Source organism: Mauremys reevesii, linkage group 13 (assembly GCF_016161935.1).
Source record: "Mauremys reevesii isolate NIE-2019 linkage group 13, ASM1616193v1, whole genome shotgun sequence".
NCBI classification, from domain to species: domain Eukaryota; kingdom Metazoa; phylum Chordata; order Testudines; family Geoemydidae; genus Mauremys; species Mauremys reevesii.
In genome coordinates this window covers 6,097,473-6,115,589 of record NC_052635.1, presented here as the reverse complement: position 1 = coordinate 6,115,589, position 18,117 = coordinate 6,097,473, and the positions used below count along the sequence as shown (strand labels likewise).

General features: G+C 49.1%; 1 protein-coding gene across 3 annotated transcripts; it reads left to right on the top strand.

The window, feature by feature from the left end:
* Window positions 1–1,547: 1,547 nt before the first annotated feature.
* On the top strand, window positions 1,548–16,669 carry LOC120381057 (Fc receptor-like protein 5). Of its 3 annotated transcripts, XM_039499093.1 has the most exons (7): window positions 1,548–1,637; window positions 1,740–1,778; window positions 6,263–6,556; window positions 13,149–13,448; window positions 14,845–15,174; window positions 15,594–15,704; window positions 16,612–16,669. In XM_039499093.1, exons 1-6 carry the CDS (start codon window positions 1,607–1,609, stop codon window positions 15,695–15,697), a joined length of 1,098 nt encoding a protein of 365 aa, XP_039355027.1. In that variant the 5' UTR covers window positions 1,548–1,606; the 3' UTR covers window positions 15,698–15,704; window positions 16,612–16,669. The 3 variants fall into 3 exon arrangements, with proteins under 3 accessions (XP_039355027.1, XP_039355028.1, XP_039355029.1); XM_039499094.1 differs by lacking the exon at window positions 1,740–1,778; XM_039499095.1 differs by lacking the exon at window positions 6,263–6,556.
* The last annotated feature ends 1,448 nt before the right edge of the window (window positions 16,670–18,117 follow it).

Sequence of the window (18,117 nt, the reverse complement as noted above, 5' to 3'; positions counted from 1 at the left end):
TGGTCTCCATCTAGGTACTGTGACAAAGTTCCTCCTCTACCTTGGAGGGTCCTGTGCTTACTGGCAGATTTGCTCACCTCAGTGATCTTCCCCACAGTCTGGGTCAACTGCTCCTGTGTCTGATCAGGAGTTGGGAGGTTTGGGGGGAACCCGGGCCCGCCCTCTACTCCGGGTTCCAGCCCAGGGCCCTGTGGACTGCAGCTGTCTAGAGCGCCTCCTGGTACAGCTGCACGACAGCTACAACTCCCTGGGCTACTTCCCCATGGCCTCCTCCAAACACCTTCTTTATCCTCACCACAGGACCTTCCTCCTGGTGTCTGATAACACTTGTACTCCTTAGTCCTCCAGTAGCACAGCCTCTCACTCTCAGCTCCTTGTGCCTCTCATTCCCAGCTCCTCTCACACACTTCCTCTCCTCTGGCTCCTGTACCCCACTGGGCTGGGTCTGTCACAGTACTTACAAACTTGGATCAAGTCCCCCCATTAACTTTCTCTTTCGTGAGCTAGAGCACAGTTGATAAATGGGGAAACTGAGTCAGAGAGAGTAACAGGAGCATAAAGAAGCTAAGCACCCCACTCCCACTGGATTCCATGGGGGATTTAGGCACTTTGACAACACTAGCTTTTCCCATGGTCACACCAGAAGTCTATGGCAGAGCAGCAGATGAATCGAGGTCATCAGAGCCCAGCTCCAATCCCTTAAACAAAAACACGTCCTTCCTCTCCTCACACTGGCAGACGCTTTGACACTTGCTGTCCTCATCTCCCGGCTGAGTCTGCACCAACATACAGAAATAGTCACATTTAAAAAAACCCCACAATGCAGCATTAGCCGGTGGGACTCCTTGCCACAGAACCTCATTTTGAGCCCAGGAGCAAAGCAGCAGTCCAAATAGGGTGGAACACGTCTATGTGAAAGACAAGACTACTGCAGCTATAACTCCTAACAAAATACCCAGCAGCTCTGGAAGGCAGCTGAACTCTGCCGATACTGTTCTAGGGTTGATTTATACTTGAGCTTAAAAGGATTTGGCGTTTAAATCAATAAACTGCCATGGCTCTGAGAAGGGAGTGTTCTCTACTGGTTAGAGCATGGGAAACTGGGATTCCAACTGGGGGGAGTGGGTGGCATGTGGATGTGGGGTATGGGGCACAGGGCCTTTGCCCTATAGGGAGTTCCGGCTCTGATCCAGCCCCAGGGCAGGGGATTGGCTGGCTCAGGGAATGAGATATGGGATCTGTTCCTTTTTCTAATCCAGCCCCACCTTGATGGATTCTGAATGAATTTGGTGGGTGTGTGTGGGAGATTAGGGTGCACCAGGTCTGGTCTGGGGCGGGGGGGTGGGAATCAAAGCTGGTTCCAGCCTCTAAGACCAGAAGAGACCATTGCTTCACGGCAAGGCTTCGTGGGAGATGGTGCATCATCCCCAGCTGGCCTGCCCAGGGTTTTGACATTTCCGAGGGGAAACTGGCGGTGTGGCCTAGCATCTGCATTTCCTGCCACAGGGGATGTGCAGAGGGGATGAGTCTCTAATTTGCAGCTTGGAGACGGGGCCGGTGGCAGAACTAAGAACCCAGCTCCCAGCCCCTGAGCCACCAGCTCTGCATGGCGCTAACTCTCCTTCTGCCCGTGCTGGGTAAGTGACCTCCCTCGGCCTCACCCCGCCTGTCTGTCCTGAGCTCATTGCGTCCCTCGGTCCCACATCCGGAGCCCTCATCCCCTCTCTTCTCTCTTTCAGCCTGTCTCCAGATCCTCCCCCGGCCGGCGGCCCCCGCAGGTAACGCTCTCTCCTAGAGGGAAAGGAGGGGTTTTCTACCCCAAACCCATGTCCACCCTGTGGATGGCTCAAGGGGCCCCATAGGAGCATAGGAACCAAGGTCTGTTGACTCCACTAGCCTGTCTCTGACAGCAGCCAGTGCCCAAAGGCATGGGGTAATCTGACCCGCACTCGAATCTCTCACCTTGATCCTTAGTGGGTAGAGACTGGGTTAAGGCTTGAAGCTTGAGGTTTCATACCCCTGGCAACATTTGCATTGGCATAAATTCTGGTAGCTTGTGGCAGTCAGATAAACATCCCAGCCCTCTCTGAATCCTGTTAAGTCTTTTACCTCAACCCCATCTGGTGGCAATGAGTTCCACAGGCTCACTTGCCCGCTCCCCTTCCAAAGCGTCTCCTGTGGAAGCCAACTGTCCACTTTGTCGACACTCAGGAGGTGGCCTCTGAGGGAAATGAGTTGAAGGGTCTCGGGTCCTATCACATGCAGATCTGCTCCATCCTGTGGCATTGAGTTCCACAGTCTCGTTTACCTCTTGCTCTTTCAAAGTGTCGTATGAGAAATCAAACTGTCTGCGTCAGTGCAGACTCACAGGATGGCCCCTGAGGGACATGAGTCAGAGGGTCTCAGCCCCTCTTATAGTTAGAGCTGGAGTCCCCTCCCGTGGCAATGAGTTCCACAATCTTATTTGCCTCTTACCCTTCTAGTGTGTCTCCTATACCTGCTTCAGTCTAGACTTGGATGATGGCCACTGGGGGAAGGGAGTTGGAGGGTCTCATATTTAGATATAGTCAGGAATTCTCCAGTGACATTTTGTTTTGTTTTGTTTTTTAATTGAGAAATGCCACTTTGCTGAAAGCAAGAGTTTTGTGGGAAAAATGGTTAAACAAATTTTGAGATTTTGGGTGAAAGTAGTTTTGACATGGTTGAACCGAAAACTTTCATTTTTCCAAGGTGAACCTCTTTTTTTGGAAATGTTAGTAAATTTGCACTATGAAAGTGTTGGAGAACCAAATGTGGGCCTCTCAAACCCATCATTTCCATTGACCCCCCGCTGGATTGTTGCTCAGATTTTAGATTCACACACTTTGAGAGATATTGAATTTTCTTCACAATTTGGAACTGGACAAAAATGTCAAAGTGTCACAAATTCTCACACGCTGGGAAAACTGTCTTGCCCCCGAACACCCCCCCACCCCCCCAGGCGATGAGTAGCTGTGATTTCCCCACACACAAGCATGCTCAACGGCTGAAGAGTGAGTTACGTAATGGCTCAGTTTTGGGGGTTCTCTGTATGTTAACAGGATGGCGTACGGACAGCTCACCCAGCTGACGCCTGTCCTGGGAAGGAGACAGTCTGTTCCTCAGGGGCTGCTAGCACGGCTGCAAAGGAAATGTTTAAAATGGTTTATGACTAGACTTCCACTCCCACCCGCCCCCGGTCTGCAGTCCTGGAGGAAAGCTCATTTGTGCATTGCACTCGCTACTCAGCTTCCTCATTGTTCCTAGTCATGGCCAGGACTAGTATTGACAAATCTGGTGCACTGCACAAGACAGGAACTCCTTCCTTAATCCTGCCCTGCCCTGAGAGAAAGGGGCTGCAGGCGTGGGGCAGGGCCTTTCCCCCTCAAACACACGTACATAAAACTTGTGGTTAGACTGCGGCTCTCCTGCCCACAGGATGTCGCAAAGGCCAAGAGTTAACAAGGTTCAAAGTGGGGAGGGACCTGTATGTGGATTTTGAGAGCATCTGGGTTTATCAGGATTAAAGTCATTAGATCTTCTTAGACCTTAGTCCTCTAGACCAGAGGTGGGCAAACTACGGCCCGCGGGCCACATCCGGCCTGTGGGACCATCCTGCCCGGCCCCCGAGCTCCTGGGCTGGGAGGCTACCTCCGGCCCCTCCACCACTGTTCCCCGTCTCCCGCAGCCTCAGCTTGCTTGCTCCGCTGCCGACGCAATGCCCTGGGCGGTGGGGTTGTGCGCTCCTGGGGCAGCGCAGCTGCAGAGCCCGGCCTGACCCGGTCTCTGTGTTGCGCGGTGGCATCGGTGTCGGCGGTGTGGCCCGGCTGTAGCTCTGCTAGCCACCAGTGCTCCAGGCAGCACGGGACAGGGGGTGGGGGTATAGGACCCTATATAAGAAAAAGACCGAAAAATTGGGACTGTCCCTATAAAATCAGGACATCTGATCACGCTAGGGGCAGGGAACAGGGGGGTTGGATAGAAGGCAGGGGAGTTTGGGGTGGTGGTCAGGGGGCTGGGGTGTGGATTGGGGTCGGGGGGAACAGGGGTTGAATGGGGGCAGGGGTTCCAGGGGCAGTCAGAAAGGAGGGGGGATTGGATGGGGCGGCAGGGGGCAGTCAGGGGCAGGGGTTCCGGGGCAGTCAGGGGACAGGGAGAAGGGGTGGTTGGATGGGACAAGGGTCCTGGGGGGGGGCATCAGGAATGAGAGGAGGGGCTGGATGAGGTGGTGGAGGTCCAGGGGTGGTCAGGGGACAGGGAGCAGGAGTGTGTGTGGATGGGGCACGGGTCCCAGAGGGGCCATCAGGGAACAGCAGGGGTTGGATGGGGCAGGAGTCCTGGGTGGGCAGATAGGAGGTGGGGGCTGGGCCATGACCCCCCTCCCCTAACCAGCCCTCCATACAATTTATGAAACCTGATGCAGCCCTCAGGCCAAAAAGTTTGCCCATCCCTGCTGCAGAGTGAACACTCCGTTATCACATTTTTGGTCCCCCCGTAGGTGCTGATGTCTGTAATCACCTCACCCATTATCCTGCTCTTTGGTAAACTAATAGATTGAGCTCATTGAGTCTCTCATTCTAATCCTTTAATCATTCTCGTAACTCTTCTCTGACCCCTCACCAATTTATCACCATCCTTCCTGAATTGGGGACACCAGAACTGGACGCAGGATTCCAGCAGCCGTCGCCCCAGTCTCAGCTACAGGGGCTAACTAACCTCTCTAGTCCCTTCCACGATTCCCGTTTATGCCTCCAAAGATCACATTAGCCCTTTTGGCCACAGAGTCGCAGGGGGAGCTCATGGTTTCAAAGATGACTCACCACGACCCCAGAGCTTTTGCACGTTCCCTGTTCCAGCCATTGCTCAGTACACCCTCACAGCTCCACTGACCTTATTTTCCTGAGCCTTTGGAGGCAGCTGTGTGTTTGAGAATGAGACATATCAAATTGTAGAGAACGAGACTGGAATTTTCTCTTCAGCTGGGAGCTTCTGTTCTGCCTCATAAGTCTCTTGTCTCATAAATCTAGCTGATATTTAGTCCTGTCTTGAGCGCAGGGGACTGGATAAGAAAACCTTTTGAGGTCCCTTCCAGTCCTACAATTCTATAACAACTCGGGCTGCGCAAACATTTGCCACATACAACATTTTTTCATCCAGAAAGGCAGATTCGGTGATGTCAAAACATTTCGCAACTATGTCAATTTCATCCCATTTTTCATTTAGGGAAATGAAACAAAATGGAGAGTTTTGGTATTTTCTAAATGAAAGAATGTTTCCTTTCAACATTTCCCTCCGCGTTAATTTTTTTTAAATGTCAGAAATGTGTAAAAATGCTCTAAGTTAAAACAAGACATTTTGATTTTGTCTAAACTAGATGGTTCCTTCAATGCTAAATGATTTTTTTGCTGTTGTTACTTTTCGGTGTGCCACATATTTCAGAAATGTTCAGTCCAACACAAAACATTTTCTTTTTGACTTTTCCAACCAAAAAAAATCCATTTTTCAAACAGCTCCACTCATAATGCAATAAAAAGAGTGAAACTGAAAAGTGGCAAATTCAAAACCAGCCAAAAGAAATATTTTTTTCCGTACAACAGATCACTGGGCTTGGAACTCACTGCCACAAGACATGGCTGAGGACACAAGTTTTGCAAAATGCAAAGAGGGGGTTGTATGTTTAACAAGAATAGCCAGAGTTAGAATAATGCTAACAAAAAACACTGGAAGGGATATTAAGCTTCATGCTTCAGGGCTTAGGCCAATCAGTAACTCTTAGCGATCAGGAGGAGAGATTATTCCACATCTGCAAGGTCCCATGCAGCTTCTCCTGAAACATCTGCAAAGTGTCTGAGACGAGATACTGCACTGGGGACCTGGAGTCCGATCCAGGTGGGAATCCCGCTGTTGCTATGGGACTGTGCCCTGGGGTCAGCTGAAGAAGTTCGGTTCCTGGGCAGGTTAGGGGGTGGGCTGGGATGACTCCATAGATTGCACGTTTGGGATGGCCTGGTGGTAGGGGTGGCAGCGGGCGTCTAACCTCTGTCACACGCTACTTGCTGCAGCTTTTATTCAGTTGTGGCCTAGAGCCATCCTGGCCAGCTGCATGACCTGCGACAAGTCATTTCCACACCCTGTACCTCAGTTCCCCCATCTGTAAAGTGGGGATAATGGGACCGCCCTCATGCTTGGAGATTGACTGAAGAAAATCGCTAGGAAATATTATTAAACCACTTTCTGCTTCCAGATGAAGCTTCCCTGAAGCCATTGCTGACTGTGAGCCCAGAATATTCCACCTACCGTGTTGGCGATTCTGTTACCTTCACATGCTTAACACCCAAAGGGCACCAGGCCATGCAGTTCCAGTTTCTAAGGGATGAAGCTGAAGTGGACTCTCCAAAGACCCAAAGTCAGCTTCCCCATACCTACAATCTGCCTAGTCTAAATGTGCATGACTCCGGGTCCTACCGCTGTAAATACTGGCCACCTGGGCAGAAGATCCCATCCAAACTGAGTAATCCTATCACCCTAAATGTCTACGGTGAGTCTATGTTATCAGGTGGAGAATCTTCCAGCTACAATGGCCCCATCGCTCAGTGGTTAGAGCCTTGCTCTTATAGACTACGTGTTAGCATTTCAGTTGTCAATGGGGCTTGGAAGAGTATTTCGTGCTCTACCTCAACCACAAGATATGGGCTCAATGGATGAATGATTGGGTGGGACTCTCTGGCCTGCTTTATACTACAGGAAATCAGGGTAGATGATCACAGATGGTCCCTTCTGACCTTATAATGAGTTTATGAATGGGGGGAAGGAGAGATTTCAGTGAGGAGATGTTAAAAGGTGATGATTATGAGTATGGAGCAGCTTCCATATGAGGAGCGATTAATAAGACTGGAACTTTTCAGCCTGGAAAAGAGATGACTAAGGGGGGATATGATAGAGGTCTATAAAATCATGATTGGTATGGAGAAAGTAAATAAGGACGTGTTATTTACTCCTCATAACACAAGAAACAGGGGTCATCAAATGACATTAATAGGCAACAGGTTTAAAACAAAAAAAGGGAAGTATTTTTTCTCACAGCACACAGCCAACCTGTGGAATTCTTTGCCAAAGGATGTTGTGAAGACCAAGACTATAACAGGGTTCAAAAAAGAACTAGATAAGTTCCTGGAGGATAGGTCCATCAATGGCTTTTAGCCAGCATGGGCTGGGATGGTGTCCCTAGCCTCTGTTTGCCAGAAGCTGGGAATGGGCTATCACTTGATGATTACTTGTTCTGTTCGTTCCCTCTGGGGTACCTGGCACTGGCCACTGTTGGAAGACAGGATACTGGGCTAGATGGACCTTTGGTCTGGCCCAGTATGGCTGCTTTTATGTTCCTATGTACAAGACTAAGCTATTCACAGGGCTGGCTGGAAAGTTTCAACCAGAGCTGTTTTTATCGAAGTATCTGGTTTTGTCGAAATCAAAACACCCCGTGGGAACCTCCCAATCTCAAGAAGTTTAAAGGGGAAGCAGACAGAACTTTATTGTAGGTTGATGAAGTTATATTTATAAAGGACCTTGAGAAATTGGAGAATTGCCCTGTAATCCACAAGATGAAATTCGATAAAGACAAGTGCAAAGTGCAACACTTAGATAGTCATCAGGACAGGAAAAAAATCAAATGCACAACTACTGAATGGGGGATAACCACCCCGGGACAAACATCCACCTGGGATAGTCCTGCCGCAGCACAGGAGGTTGCATTTGTGACTTCTCGAGTTTCCTTCCAGCCCAGCATTTGGAGGATTCTGTGAAATGTTGCATTTCAATAGCTGTACCAGTGTCGTTGGAGCAGTGTTGGTCCCAGGACATTGGAGAGACAAGGTGGGTGAAGTAATATTGTTTCTTGGATCAACTTCTGTTGGTGAAAGAGACAAGCTTTCAAGCTCCATAGAGCTCTGCTTTGTCTCTTCCACTAACAGACAATTGGTCCAATAAACGATATTCCTTCACCCACCATCTCAGCTGGCAAACAGGAGACCGGGAACAGGGCAGTTTGAGAGGGGGAGAAGGCGATCCCCCAGCTGAATGAACAAGGTGCGAGTACTAACCTTGGGGTGAGTGAGTTTGTTTGACTGCTTGTGTGTTTCTTTCTCTTTCAGGTTATTTCAGTTATTTCAGTTACTGGGTCAGGTGGGATTGTGTGTGTCTGGGGCCTGTCTGAGCCTTTGTTCCCTGGATTATCCTTGATCATGTTTGATCAACCTCAGTCAACCTTGTGATCACCTCCCTCCCCCACCCCGTGTGACTAACGAGGGGGTGGGGCTGACCTAGGAGAGAAGCCTTAAAAGCCGGAGGCTAAGCAACCAAGGGGAGCTAGTGCTCAGGGGATTTTGAGAGGGAGTTTGTAGGAGGGAGTTGCAATATAGTCGCTATGGTTAGGAAGGGCCTCATCGCCACTGCCAATGCTGCTCCTGCCTCCTCCACCTGTATCCAGACAGACAACCTGACCATGGATGCCTCTACCCAGATCCTGATGTGGATTTGCAGAGACTGTGGCCTGCATTTCCCACTCATAGAAACCAAGGCTGTGGGGGGCATCCAGGGTGAGGAGGGGGAGGGATAGTTCAATGGTTTGAGCATTGGCCTGCCAAACCCAGGGTAGTCAGTTCAGTCCTCGAGGGGGCCATTTAGGGAACCTGGAGCAAAAATCTTTCTGGGGATTGGTCCTGCTTTGAGCAGGGGGTTGGACTAGATGACCTCCTGAGGTCCCTTCCAACCCTGATATTCTGTGATTCTATGAAAGGTGCCTGATGGTGGAATCTCTCAGGAAGTAGGTGGGAGAGGTACAGGAAGAGGTGGCTAGGCTGAGGAGCATCCGTGCCCATGAGGAATTCATATGGAGCCATCCAAGGCTTAGGAAGCTCTCCAGCTACAGACGACTGCTGTCACACCACCGGGGGAGGAGGATATGGTTCTGTCACATGGAGGACACTGGCTGCTGGTTACTTCTGGCAGAAGGCAGTGCTCCACCCCTACTCCCAACCCACCCACCATGGTGATGGAAAATCGATATGCTGCCCTGGCAATGAGCGATGAGGAATCACCCCCAAAGGAGGAGGAGGAGAAGCCATGTACCCCCAAGGCTAGGAGAATCACAGCCACCACTCCCAGGAGGAAATGTAGGGTAGTGATGGTTGGTGACTCTTTTCTGAGGGGGATGGAGGCACCCATCTGTCATCCCCACATGGCATCCCGAGAGGTATGCTGCCTGCCAGGGGCCTGTAACTGAAATCTTATGGAGGAATTGTTGAGGATCATCTGGCCCTCTGACTACTACCCCATGCTACTCATCCATATGGGCACTAATGATACTGTGAGGTAGAGACAGATGCATCCTGGAGGTGAATGCCTGGCTGCGAGGATGGTATTGCAGAGATGGGGAAGAGCCTATCTGGATACAGACTGGCTAACCTAGTGAGGAGGGCTTTAAACTAGGTTCGAAGGAGGCAGGTGACCAAAACCTACAGGTAAGTCAAGAACAAGGAGACCTGGGAGAAGGTTCAGATTTAGGTGGGGGCATGGGCTGTTATAGCAGGGATAAAGGAGATACAAGACAGAACTGGGAGAAGAATCAAATCAGTATCTTAGATGTCTGTATACTAATGCAAGAAGTATGAGGAAGAAGCAGGATGAGCTCAAAATGCCTGTAAACAAACCCAACTATGACATAGCTGGCATCACAGAGACCTGGTGGGATAATACGCATGACTGGAATATTGGTATAGAAGGGTACAGCTTGCTCAGGACGGACAGGCAGGGAAAAAAGGGAGGAGGTATGGCCTTATATATTAAAAATGCACACACTGGACTGAGGTTGAGATGGAAATAGGAGACAGACTTGTTGAAAGGCTCTGGGTAAGAATAAAAGGGGTAAAAAACAAGGGTGATGTCATGGTAGGGGTCTACTACAGACCACCGAACCAGGAAGAAGAGGTGGATGAAGCTTTCTTTAAACAACTAACAAAATCATCCAAAGCACAGGACTTGGTGATGATGGGGGTCTTCAACTACTCAGACATATGTTGGGAAAATAACACAGCAGGACACAGATTGTCTAGAAAGTTCTTGGAATGAATTGGTGACAACTTTTTGTTCCTGAAGGTGGAGAAAGATGCTAGGGGAGAGGCTGTTCTACACTTGATTTTGACAGATAGGGAGGAACTGATTGAGAATTTGAAAGTGGAAGGCAGCTTGGGTGAAATGATCATGAACGATAGAGTTAATGATTCTAAGGCATGATAGAAGGGAGAACAGCAAAATAATGACAATAGGTTTCAAGAAGGCAGACGTTAGCAAACTCAGGGAGTTGGTAGGTAAGGTTCCATGGGAAGCAAATCTAAGGGGAAACGCAATTGAAGACACTTAGCAGTTTTTCAAAGAGACCTTATGAAGGGCACAAGAGCAAATTATCCCACTGTGTAGGAAAGACAGGAAGCATGGCAAGAGACCACCCTGGCTTAACCAGGAGATCTTCAATGATCTAAAAATAATTTTAAAAAATGTCCTACAAAAAGTGGAAATTAGGTCAAATTACAAAGGATGAATATAAACAAATAACCCAAGTATGTAGGGACAAAATTAGAAGGCCAAGGCACAAAACGAGATCAAACCTGCTAGAGACATAAAGGGTAACAAGAAATCATTCTACAAATACATTAGAAGGAAGAGGAAGACTAAGGACAGGGTAGGCCTGTAACTCAATGAGGGGAGAAAAACAACAACAGAAAATGGGGAAGTAGCAGAGGTGCTTCATGACTTCTTTGTTTCAGTTTTCCCCAGGAATGTTGGTGCTGACTGGATATCTAACATAGTGAATGCCAGTGAAAATGAGGTAGGATCAGAAGAGGGAAAGAACAAATTAAAAATTACTTAGACAAGTTTGATGTCTTCAGCTAACCAGAGCCTGATTAAATGCATCCTAGAATCCTCAAGGAGCTGACTGAGGAGATATCTGAGCCATTAGTGATTATCTTTGAAAAGTCATGTAAGATGGGAGAGATTCCAGAAGACTGGAAAAGGGCAAATATAGTCCCCATCTATAAAAAGGGGAACCCAGGGAATTATAGACCAGTCAGTTTAACTTCTGTACCCGGAAAAATAATGGAGCAAATAATTAAGCAATTTGCCAACATCTAAAAGATAATAAGGTGATAAGAAAGAGTTAGTATGGATTTGCCAAGAACAAATCGTGTCAACCTGACAGGATAACAAGCCTTGTGGATGAAGGGAAGTGGTCAAGATATACCACATCTACTTTAGTAAGGTTTTTTATATTGTCTTGCATGACAGTCTCATAAAAAAACTAGGGAAATACAACCTAGATGGAGCAACTATAAGGTGGTGCAAATCTGGTTGGAAAACCGTTCCCAGAGGGTAGTTATCAGTGGTTCACAAGCACACTGGAAGAACATAACAATTGGGGTCCCGCAGGGGTCAGCTCTGGGTCCGGTTCTGTTCAATGTCTTCATCAATTATTTCGATAATGGCACAGAGGATACACTTATAAAGTTTGCAGATGATACCAAGCTGGGAGGGATTGCAAGTGCTTTGGAGGGCAGGATTAAAATTAAAAATGATTTGGACAAACTGGAGAAATCGTCTGAAGTAAATAGGACACAATTCAATAAGGACAAATGCAAAGTATCCAATTTAGGAAGGAACAATCAGTTTCACACATACAAAATGGGAAATGACTGCCTAGGAAGGAGTATTGCAGAAAGGGATCTGGGGGTCATAGTGGATCACAAGATAAATATGAGTCAACAATGTAACGCTGTTGCAAAAAAAGCGAACATCATTCTGGGATGTATTAGGAGGAGTGTTGTAAGCAAGACACGAGAAGTAATTCTTCCACTCTACTCCATGCTGATTAGGCCTCAGCTGGAGTATTGTGTCCTGTTTTGGGTGCCATATTTCAGGAAGGATGTGGACAAATTGGACAGAGTCCAAAGAAGAGAGACTAAATGCTTAAAGGTCAAGAAAATATGACCTTTGAGGGAAGATTGAAAAAAATTGGGTTTGTTTAGTCTGGAAAAGAGAAGATTGAGAGGGACATGAGAACAGTTTTCAAGTATATAAAAGGTTGTTACAAGGAGGAGGGAGAGAAATTGGTTTTCTTAACCTCTGAGGATAGGACAAGAAGCAATGGGCTTAAATTGCAGCAAGGGAGGTTTAGGTTGGACATTAAGAAAAACTTCCTACCTGTCAGAGTGGTTAAATACTGGAATAAATTGCCTAGGGAGGTTGTGGAATCTCCATCATTGGAGATTTTTAAGAGCAGGTTAGACAAACATCTGTCAGGAATAGTCTAAATAATACTTCATCCTGCCATGAGTGCAGGGGCCTGGACTAGATGACTTCTCGAGGTCCCTTCCAGTCCTATGATTCTTGCTCCATACTTATAAACGAGAGTATTCATTTGTGTCTGGAAAACTTTTTCCCATCTTTTGCCCAATGGAAAATGATAACATAGTGGTGAGAGTTAAGAAAATGTGGAGGAAAACTCAATGGTTTTGAAACACACATTTTTCAAAATGTTGCATGTTTTTAATCCTGATTTTTTTCATTTTTCAGGGAAAACCCTCAGGTTTTATTTCCAGTTTTTTCCTTATTATGTAATAATTTCAGAAACTGAAACAAAATCATTGGAAATTATTTTCTTTCCCATTTACATAAAAAACAACAACCCCATTTTCCAATGGAAAAAAAAATCCATTCAGTGGAAATCGTTCTACCAAGAACCATGCTACATGTTCGTGAGCGCCACCTAGTGGTGTTTTATCTGTTAACTAACTGTATCTCCAGACAGAGCGCTCTGGTAATGGGAACTGGGGATGAACATTTTTCAGAGACAACTTCATGCTCCCCACATCGCCGCTCCTCTTGAGATACATCCCTTGGAGAGGAATCAGCTCATGCGGGACCTGGGGCAATTGCCCCACTTGCGCCCCCTCTGGGCGGTCCTGGGGATAGTTCATTGGCTAGGGGGTGGGAACCAAAGTGTGGGGTTGTTTGTACTAATGAATCGGGTATCACTTTGAGTCACTCTCTTTACACTAACCCCTCTGCTCCTATTCCAGACCGACCACCACCCCCCTCACTCTCTCTGGACCCCCCCTGCCTCAAGTACCTGCTGGGGGAACAGGCAACACTCAGCTGCGTAGATCCCAAAGTCGGAAAGGTGACAGGATACAGCTTTTACAAAGAAAGAAGTGAGGAGATGTCCACGGAGGCCCCTGGCCCAAGCGGGGGAGACAAACTGGTCTTCCTTGAACTTCACATGGCTGATGCTGGACCATATACATGCAAATACTGGACAGCACAGGATGGGCAAGACATACTGTCGGTGGGAAGCCAACCGGTCTCTGTTTCAGTGCTGGGTGAGTCCCCCATTCATGCTGCTCTTCGATGGAGCTGGATGATGGGTTGGGTAAGCTGATCCCATTTCACTGAGGATCTCCATAGTTCAAAATCTGGTTTCATTCCAGTTTGGAACAAAAGCCAAGAATTTCAAAGTTCTCTCTTGAAGGGAATGGAGTCACGACTCTGGGGCCATCCACCGGGTGAGCCCGGAAGCCCTGGGAGCTAAATCTTCCAAGGCTTCAGCTTCTCATTTACCAAGAAGCTGGAGCCCATGCTGGGTGAGCAAGCGGGAAGGAAGCCAGGTGGTTCTGATGGAACTTGGCTCGGGTTCCATCAGAACTTGGTTGAAATCCAACCATCTGCATGAAACATTTCAACTGCGACAAATTGGCAGATTCCAATGAAACACCTATTTAGTTGGAATTCTTCTGACCAGCTGTAGGAGTGAATGTTACTAAGCTGGGGGCATGTCCCATCCAGCAGAGTAAACCTATCTCCATAGCCGTAGAGGGTGAGATCATGTTGTTGGGGTGAAATTGACCCTGCAGAACTAATTTCTGTTCATTAGCCTGTCTCCAGAGTTTCTCCTCTTTCCTCTCCAGAACCTGGTAAGAATTCTTTCCTGATCTGTGATTTTTTCCCCACTCCTTCCATTCTCTGATGAGTCTCTTGCAGTATCAAATTGGGCCCAAAATAGACAACATGACCACCTAACAGCCTCACCTAACAGCCTCTCCATATGGCCAATGAGCAGGCCCAAACCACTCAACATGGCAACCCAACTGCCAACATGATTGCCAAACAGCCAACGATATGGCTGCCTAGCATGGCCTTTCAATATGGCCAATGATCAAAATGTGAGTGAAGTATCATGGAAATGCAACTGCCAACATAGCAACCCAACAGCCAACAATATGGCTGACAAAAGGGACAATAGCCAAAACCAGCAGCCCAAGATTGGCACCCAAGTGACAACATGACTTGCCAATTTCCAGCAACATTGCTGATCTATATGCTGGCCAATGTCTAGCGATATGGTCTCCAATAATACCAAAGACAGGTCTGTCTAACTTGGCCACCTTCATTGGCTAGTCCAGTTCACTGCAGAATCCAATAGGACCTTCCAACTCAGAGTCATCCTGGTCACAGGGAATGGGCCTTATGTATGTGCTCAATGCTTTCCCATCGATGAAGGTCTCCATGGACACCAGGGAGTTAGGCAATGCTGGTGGCAATGGAAAGACACTGACTCAGAAGGGATTTAAATTTACTTCCAGTCTCTTGGTTTCCAGATACCCCAAAGTCCCTCTGAATAAAAACCATTTCACCTCTTTAATCTCCTCCACTAGCCTGGTGTCCCACACCACATGAGACCTGCCTCTGCTAACCCCTTCCTTTTGCTGCTCCTCTCAGATCCTCCTTCCCAACCGACACTGAGCCTGGATCCCCCATCTGGAGTGATTAAGGAAGGGCTCCCGCTGCTGATCACCTGCACGGCCCCCAGGGACACCGGTGAGCGAAGGTTCCACTTCTACAAAGATGGAGTTGAGTTCATCCCTGGGAACACACCATCTCAGATCAACACCACAGGACCAGGGCCTGGCTCTATGAATGCCTCTGTGCTCAGCATCCCCCGGGCTGGTCCCGACAGCACTGGGAAATTCACCTGCGGGTATGAGGAGAAAGTGTGCCGGAAGTGGGTCCAGTCCCCCAGGAGCCAGGCTGTGAACATCAATGTGACAGGTGAGGAAACTCCTGCTTCCTATCTACCAAGATAAAGACTTCCCCACAATGTCACATGATGCAAAGGGAGAGCAGAGAACACAATGAGCGTATTGGGGAAATGTGCAGTATCAGGGGCAGAACACGGCGGCACCCACTGATCCCACAGCACGGACCCCTGCCCTTGTATAACAACTGAAGTCACTGCAGCAGCGTTAATACATGTATATGCTATGCAGCCATCCACATGAGAGTGAGTCACACACCTGTAGAGCTGGCGGCATTTCCTCCACCAGGGGGCAGCACATACCTGCACCTGCGCACACACGGGGGGGGGGGGCGGAGAGGAGAGAGAGTCTCAATCCTTCCTTTAGGGGGCAGCAGATAACCAAATACAAGATTCGTTGCATCATTTCACAGGGGAATTCTTTTCTCTACAGTCTCTGCAGCGGACAAAGTTTTCCTGCTCCGGTTCCTGGTGGTGGGTGGCTCCTTCTTCATCATCAATGGTCTCATCTTCCTCATCTCTCACTGCTGCTTGTAGCACTCAGGTAACTGGTTAAGGCGGCAGCTCTGAAGCATGGACTGTTCCCAAGAAAATAACCCTTTAGAGGTCTCAAATGTCCCCTCCCCCTCCCACACCCCCATCCCGCACCCCTCCAGAATTTCAGCTCAGAGCAGTGGGTTTACAGGGGACGTCTGGGACCTGTGAGACATCACCAACCCTCTGAGCTGCAGGCAATCCTAATGCCAGTGACCGAGACAAGGGCAGTTGTGGCCAGTGGTTAGAGCAGCCATCAGGAATTGGAGGCAAGGGTCAGAACTGGAGTCAGAGGCCAAGGGGCAGAACCAAGGCCAGGAATCGGAGCAGGACCATGCAACAGCTGTGCATGAGATGGGGACATGGAGACTCTTGCATCCACTGGAACCTGGAGGAGGAATTGTTGGGAGAGGAAAGCTATGAATGAAAAATGCCAGGGGATCCAGAATGACCATGAGTGGTGGAGAAGGTGGTTTTGCATGGTGAAGCGCCCCCCAGCAGCACACTGGGGTACTACAGTCAGGAAGGACTCAACTGGGACAGCACCCCACACCGAGCCCCCAACACACTCCCTGCAGCATAGCGCCAACTAGCACCTCAGTGGGGTACTGGAGTCACTACTGACTCCAACTAGGACAGCACCTCTCCTGAGGGCCCCATACTGCTCCCTGCACCACAGCGCCCCCTAGAGCTGCATGGGGGAATTGGGGCCGGAACAGACTCGAAGAGAGCGCCCCTAGTGAGTCCTCCCACGCCCTCCTCTCTTCAATTTTTTGCCTGTGAGCGTGGGTCTAGCCAACCCTGTTTAGCTGGGGGGGGTTTACGAGGTCCTAACTCTGGGGCAGGAGAGCAGTAGCTGAAGTGCACTGGGTGATGGGGCAGAGAATGCTCATTGCTTCTTGCATTTGTGTTCCCAGGGCCTGCAGGACGCTCCCAGGCAGGATCGGGGAGGGGATTTTGGATCAATAAAAGGCTCCCAGCCATTCTCAGTCTCTCTGTTTCATGGTGCAGTCCATTTATTTGGTGAATGCCGAGGGCCAAGAATTCTCCATGCTCCCAGCTGCGTCCTTCCATGGGTGAAAGGGTTCTTCAGAGGCTGCATGCCCAGGGGTTAGAGCGGGAGACAAGACACTTAGGATCTGTTTCCAGTTCTGTGACAGAAAGGAGGTCTACAGGGCTAGAGCAGGCAGGGCTGGCAGCCAGGACTCCTGGGTTGTGGTCCAAGCTCTGGGAAGGGAATGGAGTCTACTAGTTGAAGCAAGAGGGGGCTGGGAAGCAGGGTTCCCAGCTCTGGAAGGGGCATGGGGGTCTACTGAGCTAGAGCATGGGGGTTGGGAGCCAGGACTCCTGGGTTCTATCCCTGGTTGGGGGAAAGGCGTGTTATTCTCTTGGGCTTTTTCGGGGACTCCTTCCTCGCTTTGTCACCAACCGCTTGCAACCTTGTTTATAGCTGCTCACAGTGATCTATTAATAGCTTCTGTCACCATGGCTGCCTGGGCTCCTCTCATGTGGGCAACGCATGTACCGCATCACCTGCAACTGTTTTTGTTTTGCTCTTTGGCAAGAAGCCTGGTTGCTATTGAAACCCACCTGCCCCCATCACAGAACCACCAGCAGCTCAGCACCAGACACGCCAAACCTGCAAAAAAGAACCAAAACCCCACAGAAATTGGGCTTGTTTTTTCCTTAATTGGCGTGTGAGTTGCTTGTTGGCTATTTCTTTGCTTGTAGCTTGTTGCAGCTTGTCGCTTCTATTTTTTTTTATCAGCTCCCTAATTGGTCTCAGATGCCCCAGGCTGTGGCCCCTGGGTTTCCCAGACACTCTAACAATGGCTGGTGCTGTGACACTTTATCAGACCTCTGTCAGGGCTTGGCTACAGTTGCAAAGTTAAAGTGCATTAAATGAGCCCCGGGCGCCCTAACTCCTGAGGTGTCCACACTGGCAAGGCACTTAGAGCACCCGGACCCCGTGGCTGGAGCGCCCCAGTAATCCACCTCCACGAGAAGCATAGAGCTTGCTGTGCCTGGGCTGGAGCGCTGGGGTGACAGTGTGGATGGGGTGTTGCATTACTGCACTGTGATTGGCTCTGGAAACATCCCACAACCCCCTGAAGTCAAGTGGCCACTCTTCTCATTGTTTTGAACTCGGCTGCAGGTATGCGGCTATCCCCTTTCAAAGCTCCATTTCTGACAGCTGGCTGCTTATCTGCTCCGGGACAAAGCAAACCATCACTGTGGAATGCCCCTGCTGCTGAGGCAGGTGTTTGTGCATGTGTGAGAGAGAGGTGAGGGGGTGGGGACTGATGTCAGGTTTCCCCCTTCCCCCTGCCATTGTCTGAATTTAGAAGACAGCATGCTGACACACTCTGCCCCCCAAAACACAGTGTCTCTCCCCACACCAGGGCCGGCTCCAGGGGTTTTGC

What these genes read in the sequence shown, in the direction of transcription:
- LOC120381057 (XM_039499093.1), top strand. Translation starts at nt 1,607, where the DNA reads ATGGCGCTAACTCTCCTTCTGCCCGTGCTGG. An exon ending in TCTCCTTCTGCCCGTGCTGG is followed by an intron (nt 1,638 to 1,739) that starts GTAAGTGACCTC and finishes TCTCTCTTTCAG; the next exon opens with CCTGTCTCCAGATCCTCCCC. An exon ending in TGTGAACATCAATGTGACAG is followed by an intron (nt 15,175 to 15,593) that starts GTGAGGAAACTC and finishes TTTTCTCTACAG; the next exon opens with TCTCTGCAGCGGACAAAGTT.